We start from the raw sequence: 18672 nt of genomic DNA on the forward strand, positions 1-18672 counted from the left end.
GATGTATTCACCCCTGCACCTTTTTGTGGCCCTAATTTGGGGAGAGGGATCTTGAGAAGAAGCAGTGGTGTACCTGAGTGACCACTGTATGTTATAATACGCCACACTGCTTCCACAGCCTCCTCCATCAAGAAAAGGAGCGAACATGATTAAGAAAAGGCATCTTGCTGCTGGAGCTGCTTATAGCTGTGTTAAAAGCTGCAGGGTAAGCTGATCACTTCAGGTCCTAAAATAGGATGGGGATAAGGATGGGAAGTATGACTGGAGTTCTGTGAAAAAACTCTGTCACTTGGGCATTGTTGCATATGGATATGGAGGGCAGGGTGGCTTCTAGACTGGGGAGTGCCTTCTGCTGGCCCTCCCTTTTGCTTCAGGGAGGAGAAAGCATGTATAGAATGGGGGCCCCTATTAGGGTCTCATACTTGTCTTCCAAGGCTGCTCCACCTCTCCCATATCCCTTTTGGCATCTGGAGACTGCTGAAGGGTGACTTGTATGAGGCCAGCAGTCTTACACCTCAGAGCACACAGTGACCACACAGCAGGCTGCCTCTGCTTGCTCCAACACCTCAAATACTTCTTTAACACTGAGAGTAGGATCAGACCTCACATATGCCAGCTGGAGAGACCCAAGAGGACTGCAAAGCACTGAAGGACAGTCGCCATCCTGGCAGGAGTATGGGGAAGTGTTTGCATATGCTGGGAAAGAGAGGGGTTTGTTGTTCCTGTTGTAGATGTGTGTGGTGTGCATCCTACAAGAAGGACTCTGTGGTGTGGTTTCCTTCTCTTACCATTCATGCTTTGGCAGCACTGGCCTTGTCCATACCCAGTGTTTCCACCCCCCATGTCTCTCACACACACAGAGTCCCAGCATCGTGGTGCACACAGACCCACAGTGTGTGTCTCATGGGGTGAACCCCAGCAGCTCAGACTTTGAACAAGATTTCTTCCATAGCTGAACACCAAAAAGGCCCTAAGTGAGAGCAGAAAACCAACAAGATGTGAGAATGTTGGAAGGTTGGAGGAAAAGGGTGCTGCTATTAGAGCACAAGATGCCTGCTGAGACAAGGGCAGAGAGGTCTGACCCCATCTATTCTTATGTTTCTCATCACAGTAGTGGCACCATGGTTGTCCAGACAGCTCCTTGGATTTACCACCATATTACTTATTCTTGTAAGCAATTTCCTCACTCTGATGGGGAGCAGAGTTGGGTGCACACTGGAGCAAGTGCAGCTTGGTTTGTAGGAGTCCTGTGTGCTGCAGGAGACACATCGCAAAAAACAGACCTCAACTTTTGTTGTTGATTTTCGTCCTCCAGAAATTTTAAAGGCAAGAAGGGACTGGGTGTTACACACCATAAAACTGTATCAAGAGATTGCTGCATCAAGCCTGTAACTCCTTGTTAAGCTGTGACATGGCCTTTAAAAAGGCATCCAGCCTTGATTTAAACACCTTGAGTACTGGGGAATCAAGCGTGTCTGTGCATCTCATTTGAATCTCAATTAATACAGTTTCTGCTCCCTGCCCAGAGGCTGTGCTTGATATGCATTTGTTCTTTGGATTAAAGAATTTTCTATTGGCACTGATTTCATCATGAAGATACTCCTAACCTCAGACTAGCCCAACACAGTCCCTTCTTTGTTAAGCCAAACAGGTTGAAATCAGGAGTTTCTCAATATATTTGCTCCTGTAACTGTTTTGAAACCTGCCTTTACCATCCACTTGAAATGTGGGCATCCATACTGGATGCCACTGGCTGGTACCAATCCCAGCAATGCTGCTTGCAGGATTGGCATTGTCTCCTTGTGTACAGCAGAAAGGCCCATTCTTTGCCTGGGGATTGTATGAGCTCATTCACATCCCACTCTGCAGGCAGATGGGCTGATTTAATGGCCCTCCATTGCTTTTTGAAGTTGATGGGGGAAACTTTAGTCCATTCCCTGCTCCTGTATCTGTCTGGTTCTCTCCCACTATGCTCTATCAGCTTGTACAAGTTTAGCTTTTTTTGAACTCCTGGCTGAGCTGCTTCAATTGACTCCAACAGCAGGAAACTACACAAATTGAGGTTCTTTCTGAGGTAGTTTTCTGAACTTATGTGAGGGAAGATGGCCCACAGGGGATCTGTCCCTCACTGGCACAAGGCAAGCAGCAGAAACAAACGGCTGTGAGCAGGGAGAGGGCAGAGGGGAGACAAAAGTGCACATATGCCCTACTGGTGCCTGTGCACTGGCCAAGGTTGTCCTTGTGAGGGATGACTAGGGCTTAAATTGTATGTTTTACTACCATGACCTGGTCTTTCCTAATGATCCTTGTGAAACAGCTGTGTGAGCATTTTCTAGAAAAGTGAAGGGACTGATCTTTTGGTTAAAAACCCTGTAAAAAGGGTTGTCCATTCTTATTTTGCAAATGCACAGTGCCCCATGCTTACTATGGGGTGAACAGTTCCATCACCATATCCAGATGACAAAAAATAGTGACAGCACATCACACTTACAAACCACTGTCATTAGGTATTTCTGCAGAGACATTTGGAAAAAATGAGCTTGTCCCCATTTATAGACACATGAAGAAGTTAAAATGACTTTTTTAGTGGCTCAGCCACTGCGAACAGGGTCCAGCTGACACTGTGGAAGAACCTATCTTTTACCAGCTCATTTTTCAGCCATAAGCTGCAGAAACCTTCAGTGAGATATTTTTAATCAACCAGGATTTTGTATTGAGTCAGGTAAAATCTTGGGCAGCTGCAACAAAGCCAGCTCCTGTCCTAGCTTATAAATGCTGAGAAACTTGTCAGGTACCCTCTTGTGAGAGAGGATAGTGTGGTGGATGCTTTGTCATCATCAGCTATTCAGAAAGCATCTCCTGGATCCTGTCTCTAAGCCCTCAGCACCTTAGATAAGACAGTGATATAAAAGATGAGTGTGTGTTTTTGTGTGCATAAAAGCCTGGTGTTCAGGGCTTTAAATCTGCCTCCTTGTGAGGAATTTCTTGAGAACCGTATGTCAGCTTATTATTCTTCACTTCAACACTGGATACTTGGTGGCTGACTACTTCCACCTATTTGTTCCAGACTTATGGCAGCTTTATTTGGGTGATAATAGGAGCACTGTGCTGTTTTATGAGACTGTAATCCAATTCTCATGTGGATGAACACTCTTCAAGGCCATGTAGTTTATCCTGATGATTGAAGGAACTGAATTACTGACCAAAAAAATAGTGGTGCTCCAATTCTCTGCAGGCTAAATAAATATTCAAAATACCTGTGATGTGAGAAGAAAGATGATAAGGAGATAATGGGAATGACAGTGAGGAGCAGAATGGCAGAAGGAGCTGGATAGGGGGATATTTTATTGTTTGCTTATTAGTTATGGCAGTAATTTCTTGATGATATTCCTCATCTTTCAGACAGGCACTGCACCTTCACCTGAAATCCTCTGGCTCTGGGTTAGTCACAAACTATATCATTTCCACAGGTCCAAAGAGCTGAAGGTTATTCGCAACTGCAGGAGTCCAATCTGTAGCTGAGCATACCACAGGATTAAAATGCTCAAGCTCTTGCACTCTGCAGGTTCGGGCTGCTTACACACATAGCCAGCAGGAGCTGGCTCTGCTTTTTTTCCTCTGCTCTGCTTTGTTGTACTGCTTGCTTTTTAAAGGGATTTAAACCAACTTTTACAATTTAAATAATAGGGTTCTAATATAAATGTGCAGGTGTAGGAATAAGCATTATGTAGCAAATAAACACCTACCTGATGGGTGCTTGCAGTCCTCAATAAGGCTGAGGTGCACAGGGTGCAGCTCAGGACTGGGATCAGGGTTTTTAATTAGAGTGATGTTTATTACTTGACAAGAAGTGATCTCAGCTAACAAGCTAGGAGTGAAACCAGGCTTTTACTGTGGACACATGAATTCACTGAGTCTCCTAGTCTGTTAATGTATGCTGCAGAGTGCAAGAAATACACTGCTGAGGACTGTTGTGGTCTCAGTCTTGCTCCGAGGCTGTGTGCAGCTCTGCTGGGAGGGTTTGTGCTCCGATAGGAGCTGGCTGGAATTAGTTCCATAAATGGCAGCTTACCTTAAGCATTGCACTGATGGCATTTGTATCTTAGGACCAGCTGATTTCACAGCACTGGTAGAGGATGTTTTCTGCTTTTCTGCAAGCCACTGGTGTAGGGTCTGTCTCTGACACTTGTCACCTCTACACAGACCTGGGTAAAGATACTCCCTCTAGGCTTACTGGGGGATTCTGGGAACCAGAGGTTTGTTGGTTGCTTCTCAGCCCCAGCTTCTGGAGTCAGGTGAATTTGAAGCTGTTTGGAGGGTTCCCCTTCACCTGCTGTAGAGACAAGTACTCATGTTTCAGCCTAAAGATTCAGGTCAAAGGGGAGAAAATCTGTAACTCTCATCAGACATGCCCAGCACTTCAAAAAGAGGAACAGTTAACTACTTTGGGAGTTTGCAGAGCACTGAAATACTAATTAAAAGTACAGTTAATTAAAAAATACCAGATAAGCATTACCACTTCCAGTACATTTAGATATTCATTCCTGGTTTGAGCATGCAGTCTTGGTTCTGGTGTAATTTTTGTTTTGGATTACTTCAAATTTGAGGCTTCCACATCCCAACATCTCTTTGGTCCTTTTGATGCTGATAAAAAAAGAAGCATTCAATAAAAGTAGTGCATTTAGTCATCATTTAATAGTTATCAATCTGATAGACATCATGGGCCATGGTAGTCTGGTGTTGTGCTGGAGGGAGGCTGCTTGCCCAGGCATTGCATCTCCTATTGACTTTATCTTCTGCTGGTGGCTCATTAGTACCTTTCTAACCAGCAGTAGTCTCACTAATGCTTGGCTAGGAATGCTTCAGAGGATTTTTTAAAAATAAAATTAAATAATTAGTCCAGGAGCTAATTAAACTTAGTATTTGGTTTTCTACGGTAGCACATGAATCATAAATTTGAGGGCAGGATTAATTTAACTATTGATGACAAATCTATGTAACTGACATGCCACTTTAGGGGCAGATACAGATACTTATTGAAATAAGTCATTAATAGAAGATATGGGCATTAACTATCCTATGAAAGCTGCAGCCAGATTCAACAAAACATTGATCTGCCTAGAATAAGATAAATAAACTCTCTTGCTCTGAGGAATGCTTCTGGCATGGTGCTTCCCACAGATCTGAGAAGCACATCTGATAACCAGTGCTGCTGGTGACTGCAAAGCACCTGGAGGAACAAGTCCTGGTGAAGCTACTTAAATGGATGAGCAAGGATGCTGGCATTAATTGGGAACTACCCTGTTTTGGTACCCATCACTGCTCTGGTTCTTCTTCCACTGACCTTGTCAACAGGTCAGTAGTTATACTCAAATACACTGGCAGTGGTGGTCCCAGGCAGCTCCAGTGCCATCAGTCTGTGTCAGAAAACCCTCTGCCAGACAAGTAAGGGTGACAGCGGTATGGCAATATTTATAGACATGCATACTTTGTGACAAATGACCAGTGCCTTGGAAATGAAAGCTGAATAATAATAATAATAAAATCTTCATCTTAAAAGAAAAATAATGCAAGCAAGACGAAGGCAAATCTGAAAATAAAGCACTCTGGGGAAAAAGGTTTCCAGTAATGAATTTCACAGGGAAAGGAGAGATGATGAAGCTGGTAGGTAGATAACTGGTGACTGTCACAGCACCTAGCCATGACAGGTGGCAGTTCAGACCCTGTCCCCCAGCATGGACTGTGAGATAGGGCTATTTGGAAGAGATACTCAGTCTGAAATGCCTTTGGCCTCACCAAAGTGAGATCAGGGTCTGGGCTTTCCTGTGTGTTTTGATGTGATGTGTGTATACAGGTCACCTGAATGTATCATACATCGGGAGAGGCTGCCCAGAGAAGCTGTGGATGCTCCATTTCTGGAGGTGTTCAGAGCCAGACTGTATGGGCCTTTGAGCAAGCTGGTCTAGTGAAAGAGGATGATCTTTGAAAGTCCCTTCTAACCCAATCATTCTATGATTCCGTGGTGTTGTCCATGCACAGATATGCAAATGGACATCCAGGTGCCTGGATAAGAGATTCCATAGGTGCTTCATGCCAACTTAGGAGGAATCAAGTCCCTTTGGGCGTGCCTGCCTCATTCCACTGACTGGAGGTAGATCCCGGTGGATGAGTTCAGAGTGTGGGTCAGAGCTGTGGATAGATAAGCAGATCTGCTCTTCTGGTGGAGGGATGTAAAATTTTGGCCACTGATTTTCCATCCTCTGAGCTGCTGGCACATTTTAGGTCCCATCCTCAGCAGATGGATTTCATTGTGTCATTGCAAGGAATCCCATGCTCTGCTGGGCTGAATTACAGAAGACTCTGTCCAGCTTGTGAACCAGTACCCAGCATGGAAGAAAAGCACAATTCTCTTAAAGAAACAACGCTTTAAATGAGTTGGGAAAAATGATCAGAATAACCTGTGTTTATGAGCCCTTATGGGTGTCTGAATAAACTTAGATTATGAGAAGCTAGGGCAGCTTACTTAAACATGGATCTTTTCAGTAGATAAGGAGTTCTCTAATCTCCTCCTAATTTGTTGCTGTGGTTGGTAGGTATGTCTTCATAAATTTTAGAGGACCAAGATAACGTTGAATGGACAGTATAAAAACAGCTGGATCAACAAGACACAGTGAAAGCTTCAGGACACAAGGAATAAGCCACATACATCCCTCTATGGCTCTGTCATCCCTGTTCATCTCACAATGTTTGGTTAAGCTATTATGTAAACAATTCTTATTGTGTAAATGGAGGATATTTTTGTGCTCTATCCTTTGATGTGGGCATTGCTTGGGTGCAGCTGAGACAAATTTTCAGCTGTGTCAGTTTTTAACTATACATGTAGCTTAGAGATTACTAAGTATTAGGAATGAGCATTAATGCTTGTCAGAGCAGGAGCAGGTTCCACAGGTGGTGAAGATATCACTCCAGCAGCTGTCATCCTGCAGGCTGCCATTCACTTTAATCTCCCTGCCACCCATATTTCTCAGGCACTTGGCAGCCCCTCAATTTCAGTACTGAAAATTATGTGCTTCAGAACTTTCATGAAGAAATTTAATAGTTTGGTTACATTACAGGGAGGAATCTACCATAAATTATATTTCTGAATTTCCCTAATATTTCTTTAAATTATCCATTTAATGTGTCAGTCACAGTGTATCCCATCTCAGAGCTATGGCAATTTAAAGGTGTCTAATGAGAAATCCTTTTTGGACAAGCTACTCTAAGGCCATTCAGAAAAGTTCTCCAGTGCATTTAAAAAGTTTGGAGGGATACAGAGCAGTGACACTTCAAATGTGCACAAACAGCACTTGGGCATAACAGCCCTCTAAACAGCTTCACTCTGTGTATATGTGTGTGTACCTGCACCTGTATTGACACACAAGAGTCTCTACTTTCATTCTTTGTGATGTCCCTCTGTCTGTTTATTATTTTTTTTAATAAATTTTCATGCTGTTTTCAAATCCTGTAAGCTCTTTTTTTTTCCCCTCAAGCTTTTTTTTCCCGTTATAACACAGCAGACTCTTTTTCGTTAGCTGTAGAATGGGCTCCAGTCATCCTTCTCAATTTTGTTAGCTATTCTTTGGTGTCCAAAGCCAAATACTAGCACAGTCCCCTGCCTTGGCCTGATCTTACTTTCCCATGCAGCCGAGTTCTATCAGCATCTAGCTTGCATAAGAAAATCAACCCTTTAAATGGTGTGAATTCCCTGTGGATGTGTGCAGGGGGTAGTGGTTTGCTCCCTGAGGGCTGGGGATGCGGCCTGGAGTACTCCAAGTTTCATGTACCACATATTTGAGTCAAGTCTTGTCCTTGAAAGTTTTTACATTTATTTTTATTTCTTCATGGTTCTGTGTGTTCCGTTATATATTCTCTCAATATATAGAATACATATTGAGGGCAAATATAGTATGTTCTTTATTATTTTCTGTGTAAGTGTAGCCAGACCCTTGAATATAATCCAGATTTCTTAAACTAGGTTACCTGAAGATGATGATCCAGAGAGCATTTTAAAAATTCAATGTAGTGCCCTGCACAAATACTTCTAAAAATTGTCACAATATCAAAACCTACACCTTTTCTTTTTGCCAAACTTTTCATAAGAAATGACAATCAACCTACAGATGAAACACAGTGGACCATTATCATTGTGCCAAAGCCTTGGCATTGAAATCAGAAGCAGAGACACCATTGACTCCCTGTGCAGGCACTTCTAAGGCACAGTTCATCTGACCTACCTGGTGGGGGATAATTGGTCCCTCCAAGATCTCAATTCTGACAACTGACTATAAAAACACTCTAGACAGCTGTCTCGGAGCTAGGCCTTTATATTATTTGGAGCTACTTGAAGACATTTTAACCAGAATAACTGGGAAAAAAAAAAAAAAAAAAAAAAAAAAAAAAAAGAAAATTTAAAATAAAACAAAAGGGATAAAAGGCAATTGTTTTTCCCCAGAGGAGAAAAAAACAGATCCTTTTTGGTATGTAGGTCAAAAATACTCACCTTAAGAGAGCAATGCAGCTCTATGTAATGTAAATTATATATTTAAGCAGGTCAGATGAGAATATTCTTTGTGTTCTACATATGTGAATAAGCCTAAACTGCTGGGATGGTAAGACACACTCAATTTTGCAGTGGAGAAATAATGTTATTCTATTTCAATAGTCTTGAAATACCAATATATTAAGAGCAAAATTTACATCAAAATTTACACAAGCAAATACCCCAGACTTGAATAGCCTACCCTTGAACACATATCCAAATCCATTTTACAACACAATATTGTAATTTATCACACAGTAAAATACAGCTATTTTCCATGGGAAAAAAAGAAAATCTATATAGCTTTAGGTGCTATTGATATTAGGCATAAATAAAAAGCATACTTAGAGAGTGGTCTTCAAATTAGCAGTGGAATCTTACTAATTTGTATACAGCAGAAAATTTTACCTGAAAATTACAAAGCATTTTTAAACTGCTTGAGAAGATTTTGTGCAGTGCTGCAATTACTTTTGTAGCAATTGCTTTTTGTCCTGAAAAGGGATTTCTGTTCAGCTGACTTCTGTCCTCAGTGTCACACTACTTTTATTCTACAAGAAAAGGGACAAGTAAAATGCATATTCATATCCACAGGAAGAGTCTCGGGTACAACATAGTGCTGTTACTTTAAAAGAGTTGTATTTTTGCATTAGGCGCTGCTTCCCCGTGCATTTGTATCTGCATATGTGTGTTTATGTGTCTCTATACGCACAAATGATAAGTAGCTACATCGTTTACATTTTTATGGCTGAAGCCCTTGATTGAATTTTCATAATGCCAGGAGGGCCCATTTGGGATTCGGGTCCTGCTGTGCAAATACTCGCTAAGACATCTGCCCCAAAGAGCTTGTAACTCTAAGAGGATAAAATGTGGCAGGGTAAATAATTAGGGGGAAATGCAGCAACTCTCTGTGGTTACATGGGAGGGTCATTCAGCTGCAGGAGCAGAACAAGTCTTTTTGCTTGTCTGGCACTGATTTATTGGTGAATCAGCAGCACCATTCTGGCTTTTTATCCTGGGCTCACAGCCAAACTATGCCTCCCTCTTGTGCTCAAACCACAGCATCAGGATGTCCCCAGCCACCGCTGAGCTGCACAGCAACATCAGCCCCTTCCAGAGAAGACCCCCAATGGCATAAATCAGCCTTAATTTTCCACATGCACATTTCAGTTCATGTAAGGAAAAGATTTTGCCATTGTTTGGCTTCTTTTTGAGGTAGGAGTGAGAAAGAAAACATTTCCCTGCTACAGGTTTGTTTCTCCATCACACATAAAAGACAGGTCAGCTAAGAGGAAGCTCTCAAACCTCTACATCATTCCCCAAGGGGACATTACTAGGAACCACCGAGGAGCAGTGAGTTCTGGCATGTCTCTACATGCCACCCTTCCTAGCTCTATGTGTCCACCTTCCACAATGCTCCCAAAACATTCCCAAATGTTTTCCAAAACCTTCCCAAAGCACCACTATCTCTGTGCCTAAAGTCCAGGCCCTGGTCTCCAACATGCAGCCATAGCTGGGCAGGGAAGGAGGGATGTTGTCTTTGGATCTGGACTGAGGTGACATGAAAAGCAAGTCATGGGAGCATCTCCGGACCCCCACCCCTCTCTGGGGCCAAGGTACCAGAGCCATTCTGAAAATCAGACACCTACATTTGCTCAGGACAAAGAGATTTGGTTTGCACTGGTGATTCTTGCAGAAATTTTGTTCCTCTGTGTTTGCATTAGTTGTCAGCCCTGCTGCCTTGGAGATGAGCCAGAGCATGACTGCTGATGCAGTTCATGCAGTTCAGCCCCTCTGTGGGAGAGAATCACAATGGTACAAATGCAGCCGATTGCTCCTCCCATTATTTCTCTGGTGAGAAACTGCCCAACTTATTGGAAGAGTGAGCAAAACAGACTGCTTTCTTAAGGCCTGCTCAAGTCACTTCTGAAGATCAGTAGGAGCAAAACCTTCTGTTGTGGTTGTGCTAATGCAGCAATGAGAATAAATGCTGCAAATTGGTGTGATTGTCCACTCCCCGGTGGAATTATGTAAAAATCAGAAATCCCTCCCGTGCTCATTTTTTTTCTACTATATAAACCCGTGATTTATTTACAGCCTCAAGAAGTGGGCCCATGGGAAGCTCAAGAGTTTCAACAGGGCCAAGTTCAAGATGCTGCACTTGGGTTGAGGCAGCCTCCAGTACCAACACAGTCTGGGAGATGAAGATATTGAGAGCAGCCCTGCTAGAGAAAGATTCGGAGTACTGCTTATTGAGAGGCTAGACATGATCTGGCAATGTGAGCTGGCAGTCCAGAAACCCAAATATATCATGGGCTGCACCAAAAACACTGTGGCTAGCAGGATGAGCAAGGTGATTCTCCGCCTGTACTCCACTCCCATGAAACCCCTCCTGGAGTGTTGGATCCACCTCTGGGGTTCCTAGCATAAGAAGGTTGTTGACCTGTTGTGTCCCTGCTCATGGCAGGTTAGACTACATGGCCTTTAAAGGTCCCTTTCAACCCAAACTATTCTTATATTTCATTTTGGTGTTGTCACCATCCCTGTCAGCCTGGCCCAACATATCATAGGAATTTGGGAAGGCTTTAGACAAGAGATTCAAAATGTCAACATAATTTGTGGCTAATGCCGGAATGCCTGTGCCAATGCCTGTGGCCAATTTGTGCTAATGCCTGTGGCTAATGTTCTCAACCTAGTGCATGTGCTTTCTTTAGTTAAGTCATCCCTGCCTCTGTCCCTCAGGGTTTGCATATGCAAACCCATGAACAGCCACTGAGGTTGATGTTTGGGTAGGTAGTTTCATAAAGTGAAAATCTGCTGATGGATCTGTGGGGAAATTCTAGGTGGAATTTGCATCAGATTTGTAAATGTAGAAGAAGAAAGGTTACTGGCAGTCATAATTCTTCACTGCAGTGCTTATATAATGGTATGTTTAATTGAGGTTCAGGTTTACTCCTTGGGAATGGACACAGCTGATAAATTGGCATAGGCTTCTTGTCCTCCACATCTGATGCAGGACCAAAGAGCATTTTGTATGTCATTTCTTGTGTGGTTACACTTCTAAACCAAGTGTAACCATCTGACTTGGTTTTGTGGGTTGGTCTACAAAGTCTTTGTGTGCAGGGTGATCTTCCCTCCCCACAGCTGTGCTGGGCAGGTGGACCCATATGTCCTGCCTTTGTGGGGTCTGCAGAGGTATTCCAAGGCACAAGCTGCCAAAGAAATATGAAAACAAAATTAAAGAAGCAAAAGGAAAGTGTGCGTGTGTGTATCATATTCATTCAGAGAAGATGAGAGTATCATCAAAGTTGACATGGGTTTCCCTCCCCTCCCCATTTCATCATCCCTTCTGCCCTCCCACATGACACGCACACACAAGTCATTGGAAAGTACAGGGCATTTCATTAGGTAGGCTTGGACTATGGACTGCTGGGCTCTTTAAAATTCTTAAAATGGACATTTCAGTCTCCTCAGAGGTAGGTATCAAATAAAGTTTGTACACCTTACAAAACTAGCCTTGTTCTCTTCTTCAGTGGCATTGTTCCTGGAGACCCATGTTGCCAAAAATCTCAGTATCAAGATATGTCAACAATCTGCCACTGTCATGCTGAAGGCAGCACCTGGATTTCTCTTTGAAATTGTTTCTCCCTTGTTTGTGTAAAAAGATACACAAAGTTGTGGATGTTCCATCCCTGGAAAATATTCTAGGCATCTTCCATTTATAAAAAGAGTACATAGCCTGAATGTCTGAACAAATGAGAGTGCTAAGTATGAACAAATGAGTGTGCTGATGTTTTCTACCCAGAAAACATCAAGTAGAGCTGAAGGGGGACTAATACCGAGCTTCATTTAAAGTTGAAAGCAAAACCTACCAGCATATTACTGCAAAAACACAGGTAGTTTCTCTTCTGTCTCAAACACCAGAAGAACCAGACTGCATGCTGTGGATATTAAGGTTGGACTTGATTGGAGTTAATAAAACTTAGGTGTTGATATGCAGTAGAGGATTAAAAGATAATGCATAGGCCTGATTTTACTTAAAAAAAAAAAAAAAAAAAAAAACCAAACCTGAAACTTGGTGTTTTTTTAATAGAATAACTTGAAAAACCAGCTAAAATGCCATGTTCATCGTTGCCTTCTCATGGTGTATCTGCTCTGTCTGGTGTCTCAGGAGCAAGTGGTTCAGAGCAGCACTGCAAGTGTAGTGGAAAAGGAGGAGCTGCCCCTGGAAGACTACAAATCAATGCAGCATGTGTTGTGGGAGGCATTTTCCTCTACATCTTTTGGATGGTGGCATCATGCAACATCTCTAATCATCTTCCTTTTTCACCATTAGACCTCCTCCATAATTTGAGGCTGAACAGTGGTCTCAGGGGAAATCATGCTGCACTGTGCAGAAGTTTTTGAAGTCACCTTCATGAGTACCTAAGGGTGGATTAAAATACAATGGCCTATTTTGGGAGCAAAATGGCTTCCTCCTCTGATTTCTGACAGAATATTTTCTTCACAGGCTGTCTTCTGCCCTAGCCCAGAGAAATGCTGTTGTTCCTTTCCCCATCTTGCTCCTTCCTATGTCAGGGATGGTTTCTTATCTCCTCTCCCTCCCTCAGCAAGCCTGCTGCTTTCTGTTTACTCTTGTTCTTCCCAAGCTGGCTGTGGGATAGGCAGGAAATGGGCTCCCTATGCCACAGGGGAGTCACAGGCTGTTTGCCAGTCACTCAGGCATGTGCTTAATGGGAGTGGAGCTCTAGTGGTCTTGGTCTGGTGGTCACTTGAAGAGCAGCCCAGGCACAGAGGGGTTGGATAAGGAGAAGGGTCACATGAGAAACTTGAGGCAGCACGTGTTCCCATTGATTAATGGACATTTTGGGGTAGAGAGGAAAAGTAATGAAACATGAAATAAGGCTGTTATAAAAATGTGTTATAGGATTCACTCTGTGATCACACTTTTGGGCTCTGAATATTATGTTGCTAATATTTTTGTATTGCTGTTGGCCAGGGTACTTCAGCTGGTACTGGGACCTCTCTAGATATATCTTCAAGTATTGGACTCACGCTTTTCTACAAGTCTATTTTTCCCCTCTGAGACAACCCATATTGCCTGTAATATATGCTATTACTTAAAGCTGTTCCTTACTTGTGACCAAGAAGAGCTTCACTGAATAATGTAATGGGCAAAAATTGTTTTCATTTCCTATGAACTGTGGAAAAGGATTTGGTGGTAGTGGTGAATGAAAAACAAGCCAGCAGTGCTTGCTCACAGCCAGCTGTATCATGGGCTGCATCAAAAGAAGTGTGGACAGCAGGGGATTCTGCCCCTCTGCTCCACTCTCATGAGACCTGGAGTGCTGTGTCTCAGTCTGGAGCCCCAAAACTGGATAGAGTCCAGAGGCAAGCCATGAAGATAATCAGAGGGCTAGAACACCTCATATGAGGAAAGGCTGAGAAAGTTGGGATTGTTCAGCCTGTAGTAAAGTTCAAGATGACTGATTGCAGCTTAAAGGGGGCTTATAAGAAAAATCGGCATATACTTTCAGTAGGGACTTTACCAACAAGAAATTGAGTAATGGTTTAAAACTATAATAGGGCCGTTTTAGACTAGATATAAGGAAGAAATTTTTTACAATGAGGATGGTATAACAGTATCACAAGTTGCCCAGAGAGGCAGTGGTTATCTCACCCCTGAAAACTTTCAAGACCAGGCTGGACATGGCTCTGAGCAGCCTGGTCTAGTAGAAGATGTCCCTGCTCATTACAGGGGGATTGACTCTGTGACCTTTAAAGGTCCCTTCCCAGAAAAACTGCTCTATGATTCCACGGATTCTGTATCAGTAGTGTGGAAAATCCTTGTAAGAGTGATCTTGTATTACCCTTCCATCTCTCTTCAGGCAATCACTAAAGGCACTGAATGGGGTCTTACTGTGTAAGCTGCACTTTTAGCCACCTCTGGAGAGTGATCCATCCCAGCCAGTACCAGAGCTGTGCCTCAGCTCTTTAAAAGCAGGCACAAACATTTGACTCCGTGTCTGATCTACTTACATTTTACAGTCAGTGGAGAGAAACAGGCACTTCTAGGTCACAATTCACCTTGTCCAAATGCAGACATCAATAATTATTCGGTGAATCACACTCTAAAATTGCTTATTTCTTTCCATTATAATGGAAAATTTTAAAATGAGGACAAGGTGATTAGCTATATGCATCTGCCTACACTATCAATGTCTCCAGGGAGGTGAGATGAACTTCTTAGAGGCCTAAGACAGGTTTTGATCTTCAGCGGGTCTTACCCCTCTCCATGGCTTAGGAAAAAAGTCAGACAGGTCTCTAGCTCAGACTACACTTATCTTTTAAGTCAATAAAATTAATTTAGGATTACTCCCATCCTGAATCTGTATCTGCCACAATAGACTAGTATTTTTTTCCATTTTTTTTAGTATTTTTAGACTAGCTTTTTTCTCCAAAAGAGCTACCATGGATTCAGGAAGCAACCACAGAAAGATTTCTGAGAAGTTTCATACTTAATTTATTAGTATTTTATTTAAAACTTTTTATTTTTAATCATAAATTTTCTCCTTTGATGATCAGTTTGTAACCCAGAACAGATTAAATCTCCTTTGGCACTGGCTGGGTTAATCTGGGTACTCTGATGCAAGGAGGTTGTGCCAGGCTGGTTGAGGGCAGGTTTCAATCCTTCCTCCATAAATGTTAAATTGCATCAATCCCTTCTACTTCAGACTCTTGTTTTTCCAAAACTTGAAGAGCGAGAATATGGCCTGCTGGAAGTTATCTCCTGACACTACATAGAGCAGCAAATTTCCGAAAGTATTTAATGATGCTAAAGATTTACTTATAGTAAACATTAAAAGGATTGTTTTCTTCAAGTGGCAGCTAACTGGCTGTACTTGGAGCTCCAGATGAATCCCCTGAAAGACATGGAAGGGGAGGTAGCACACATAGAAGACCAGCAAGAGGAGAATAGTGAGTCTGCGAGCCTTTTGTTTGTAGCCAGCCTGTGTGTGGAGCCCAGTGGCCAAGATGCAAATGATGAGCACGTAGCAGAGAGTCACCGTCAGCAAGGGCAAGAGGAAGGCAACCACAGTCAGTCCCCAGTTGTACCTGCGACTTGTGATGAAGTCCTCAGCAGCAGCCAGGTCTGGGCAGATGGTCTTGTTCTGCCTGTCACTTGGGGCAATCAGGACAGCCAAGGGGCTGAGGGCCACCAGGGAAATCATCCAAACAACTGCGCAAGTCACCACTGCCCATCTCCGCTTCCGAAGAAAAAGGGATTTCATTGGGTGCACAACTACCAAAAAGCGGAAGATGCTGAAGCAGCTAAGGAAGATAATACCACTGTACATGTTGAAATAGAAACAAAATTGAATAAACTTGCACATGAAGTCTCCAAAAATCCAGTCATTTCCATTAACATAGTAGTGTATAAAGAAAGGAAGTGTGACTACATACAATAGGTCGGTGATAACTAGGTTTAACATAATGATGGTGCTGCTTCTCCAGGGCCTCATCTTAACACAGTAAACAAAAATTGCCGCAATGTTCCCTGGGAAGCACACCAGGAAGATTAGGCCGTAAAGGACAGAGAGATAGAATTTCACCTGTAAGAAATCTTCATCCTCGCAGTTTGTCAATTGGTCTGCGGGGCTGGGCTGAGCAGTAAAATTGTTGGTGAATTCAGATGCCATGTTTGCAGAAGTCTCCTTAAGACAAAAATCAGATGTTTAGTTTTAATAGATTTGTTGGAACAAATGTTGTCAGTTAAATTTTTTGTTGCTGGAGAAAATGTTGTATGTTTGAGAAGGCACAGTAGTGAGAGGAAATGAGGATTTGCTAGTGGACTCAGTCTGACCTAGATAACAACACTGAAATGTTTAATTTCACCCTTTCCTCTCTTTTACACTTAGTTTTGATAATTATTAATTTTACTCTTTCTTTGTTTAGCCTCCTTCATTGAAGAAGACAATTACTGCTTATCTGCAAATCTTCAGGAGTAGGAAGTTCACATTTAGAGAGCTATAGGAAGTTTGGGCTTAGATTTTGCAAGTGAGCTAGTCTTAACCTTTCAGAAAGTAGAACCATATCCATATATTATCTTTACTAATCAGAGCTAATAGTGTTTTGTTCTCATGAAACAGAGATGTTGTTCTGCTTTCATGAAAGCAAAAAGATGTTAGGTTTAGTTACAGATCTCAGGACCTGATGCTCTTATAACCTGACAGATTGTTCCCTCAATGTGATTTTCTTCTCTTGGAGTCATCAGAGTATAAAACTAGTATAAGCATTTTGGTTTTGGTTTTTTGGAGGGTTGATTTTTTGGGGAGAGGTGTTATTTTGGGTTTTTTTGTTTTTCTTTTTTTTTTTTTTAATCAAGCTCCAGAATGGCATAAAATTTATTTAATCTATTAAAGATTGTTTCTCAAAGGCATAGGGAAAATGGAAAGCACAGAGGGAAGGCAGTGATTTTGCTTCCCGTTCTATGCCAACTGGAGCTAGGTAGACTTGTCTCTGAAATGATTTCTTGTCTGACATAGCCAATTCGGATCTCTCCACAGGAAGTTCAAGATATAACATTTCTTGGTAGTGTTTTAACCTGAAAAAAATGGTAACCAAGCATGAATAACATCTAACATCAGATATCAGAAAGTTGCATGATTAAATCTGAGACAGTCCTCCTAAGTCCCCCTTTATCACCAAAGGAGAGAAGTAAGTTCCTCCAAGACATAATATATCTACCCACAATTGAGGTTTCTAAGATAAATTATTTACTCTTTTGGCATACCCATTTCTTTCCATTGATACAAAAGGTAGCCCAAGGTGACTAGTTCAGCCTTGGATATCTCAAGTGAGGCAAGAACTGTGGCACTGTGTTTCTTCAGCACTTCGGGTGAGTACCACTCTTCCAAATTCAAACCAATTCTATGTGAGAAAATAGTCTAAAGAAACTTCATTAAGTGCTAGACAGGGTACTGTCAAGCCTAGATCCTCTCTCTTGTCCCAGAAACAACATCTTTAAATGAAACCGGTGGTACATTAAACATCCAGGGTGAAATCAACACATTAAAAGCAAAACGAAACAGAAAACCAAAAAAAGCACCAAACCTGGAAAAAAGAGAGAATTGTACCTTATTCAGTCTTGGAAAATGTGATTCAGTTCACAGCATTTAACATGTTACCTGAATGACTCTTCCTTATTCTCATAACTGGTAGAACATGACCAATTTACTCTGACAAACCCAATCATTAAAGCTGGGACACAATAGGCATTATTTGATCAGAACAAGTCAGCAAGATGATTATCTCTTTGTTACTCAGAAGTACTTCAGGCTGAAATTTGAACAGTTTCCCCACAATTTAGTTAAAACTCTAATACTTTTTAACATGAATATTATATCTGGTATAGAAGCTTTGCAGTAAAAGATGTACTAGGTAAAGGCTGTCAAACTTGTTTTAAACCAATTTAGATTTACAACCACAAAAGCTAGGGGTGTGCATGTTTTCTCTCTTTTCTGCTGCTCAGAGATACCACTGTCACCTGCATTTATGCCTCTCCAGTATATTTCATATCATGTTAGACAAATTTACTAGAATATTTGATTTATACCCAGTTTGGCTTTCTTGCACTGCTGATTGGTTCTTCACCATAATCTTGAACCCTCTAAATTGAAGATGGAGAAATATTGCTTACCTGAAAACCTGCAATTCTGCTTCTCCCTCTGATATTGCTTTGAGTAAAGAGCTCAAATGAAATGTATTTATGTCTTCCTTGCAGTGAAGCAGGTTTTAGTATGGCTTTGCAGCCATATACATTCATTCCCTGTCTGACTGAGGCTCCATGTGTCTGTGAATTAGGAAAGTTGTATAAAACCTCAGTTACTGACTTGAGTGTCAGCTCTTATAGATGGGTGACTGGAGGACTCCTATTTTGCCCTCTGTCATTCACGCTGTCTTGCCTTCAGTGGGCAGATCAGGCTTTGCTGGTGTCTGCTTTGCTTAGCTCTGTGTGCTGAGGCAGACCTGTAGTATTCAAATAGCAGCAAATCACATTTAAATTAGCATGTATGTATGAGTGCACTTGCTTA

At 42.0% G+C, this 18672-nt stretch overlaps 1 protein-coding gene across 1 annotated transcript; it reads right to left on the bottom strand.

Moving 5' to 3' along the window:
• Positions 1–13313: 13313 nt before the first annotated feature.
• LOC100226671 (2-oxoglutarate receptor 1-like) lies at positions 13314–17661 on the bottom strand. The gene has a single exon (XM_072916895.1). The coding sequence runs from the start codon at positions 16276–16278 to the stop codon at positions 15304–15306; it is 975 nt and encodes a 324-aa protein (XP_072772996.1). The 5' UTR covers positions 16279–17661; the 3' UTR covers positions 13314–15303.
• Positions 17662–18672: the final 1011 nt, after the last annotated feature.

This window comes from Taeniopygia guttata, chromosome 1, assembly GCF_048771995.1.
Source record: "Taeniopygia guttata chromosome 1, bTaeGut7.mat, whole genome shotgun sequence".
Classification (NCBI taxonomy): Eukaryota; Metazoa; Chordata; class Aves; order Passeriformes; family Estrildidae; genus Taeniopygia; species Taeniopygia guttata.

Coding starts and splice junctions, on each gene's coding strand:
- LOC100226671 (XM_072916895.1), bottom strand. CDS start 16,278: ATGGCATCTGAATTCACCAACAATTTTACTGCTCAGCCCAGCCCCGCA.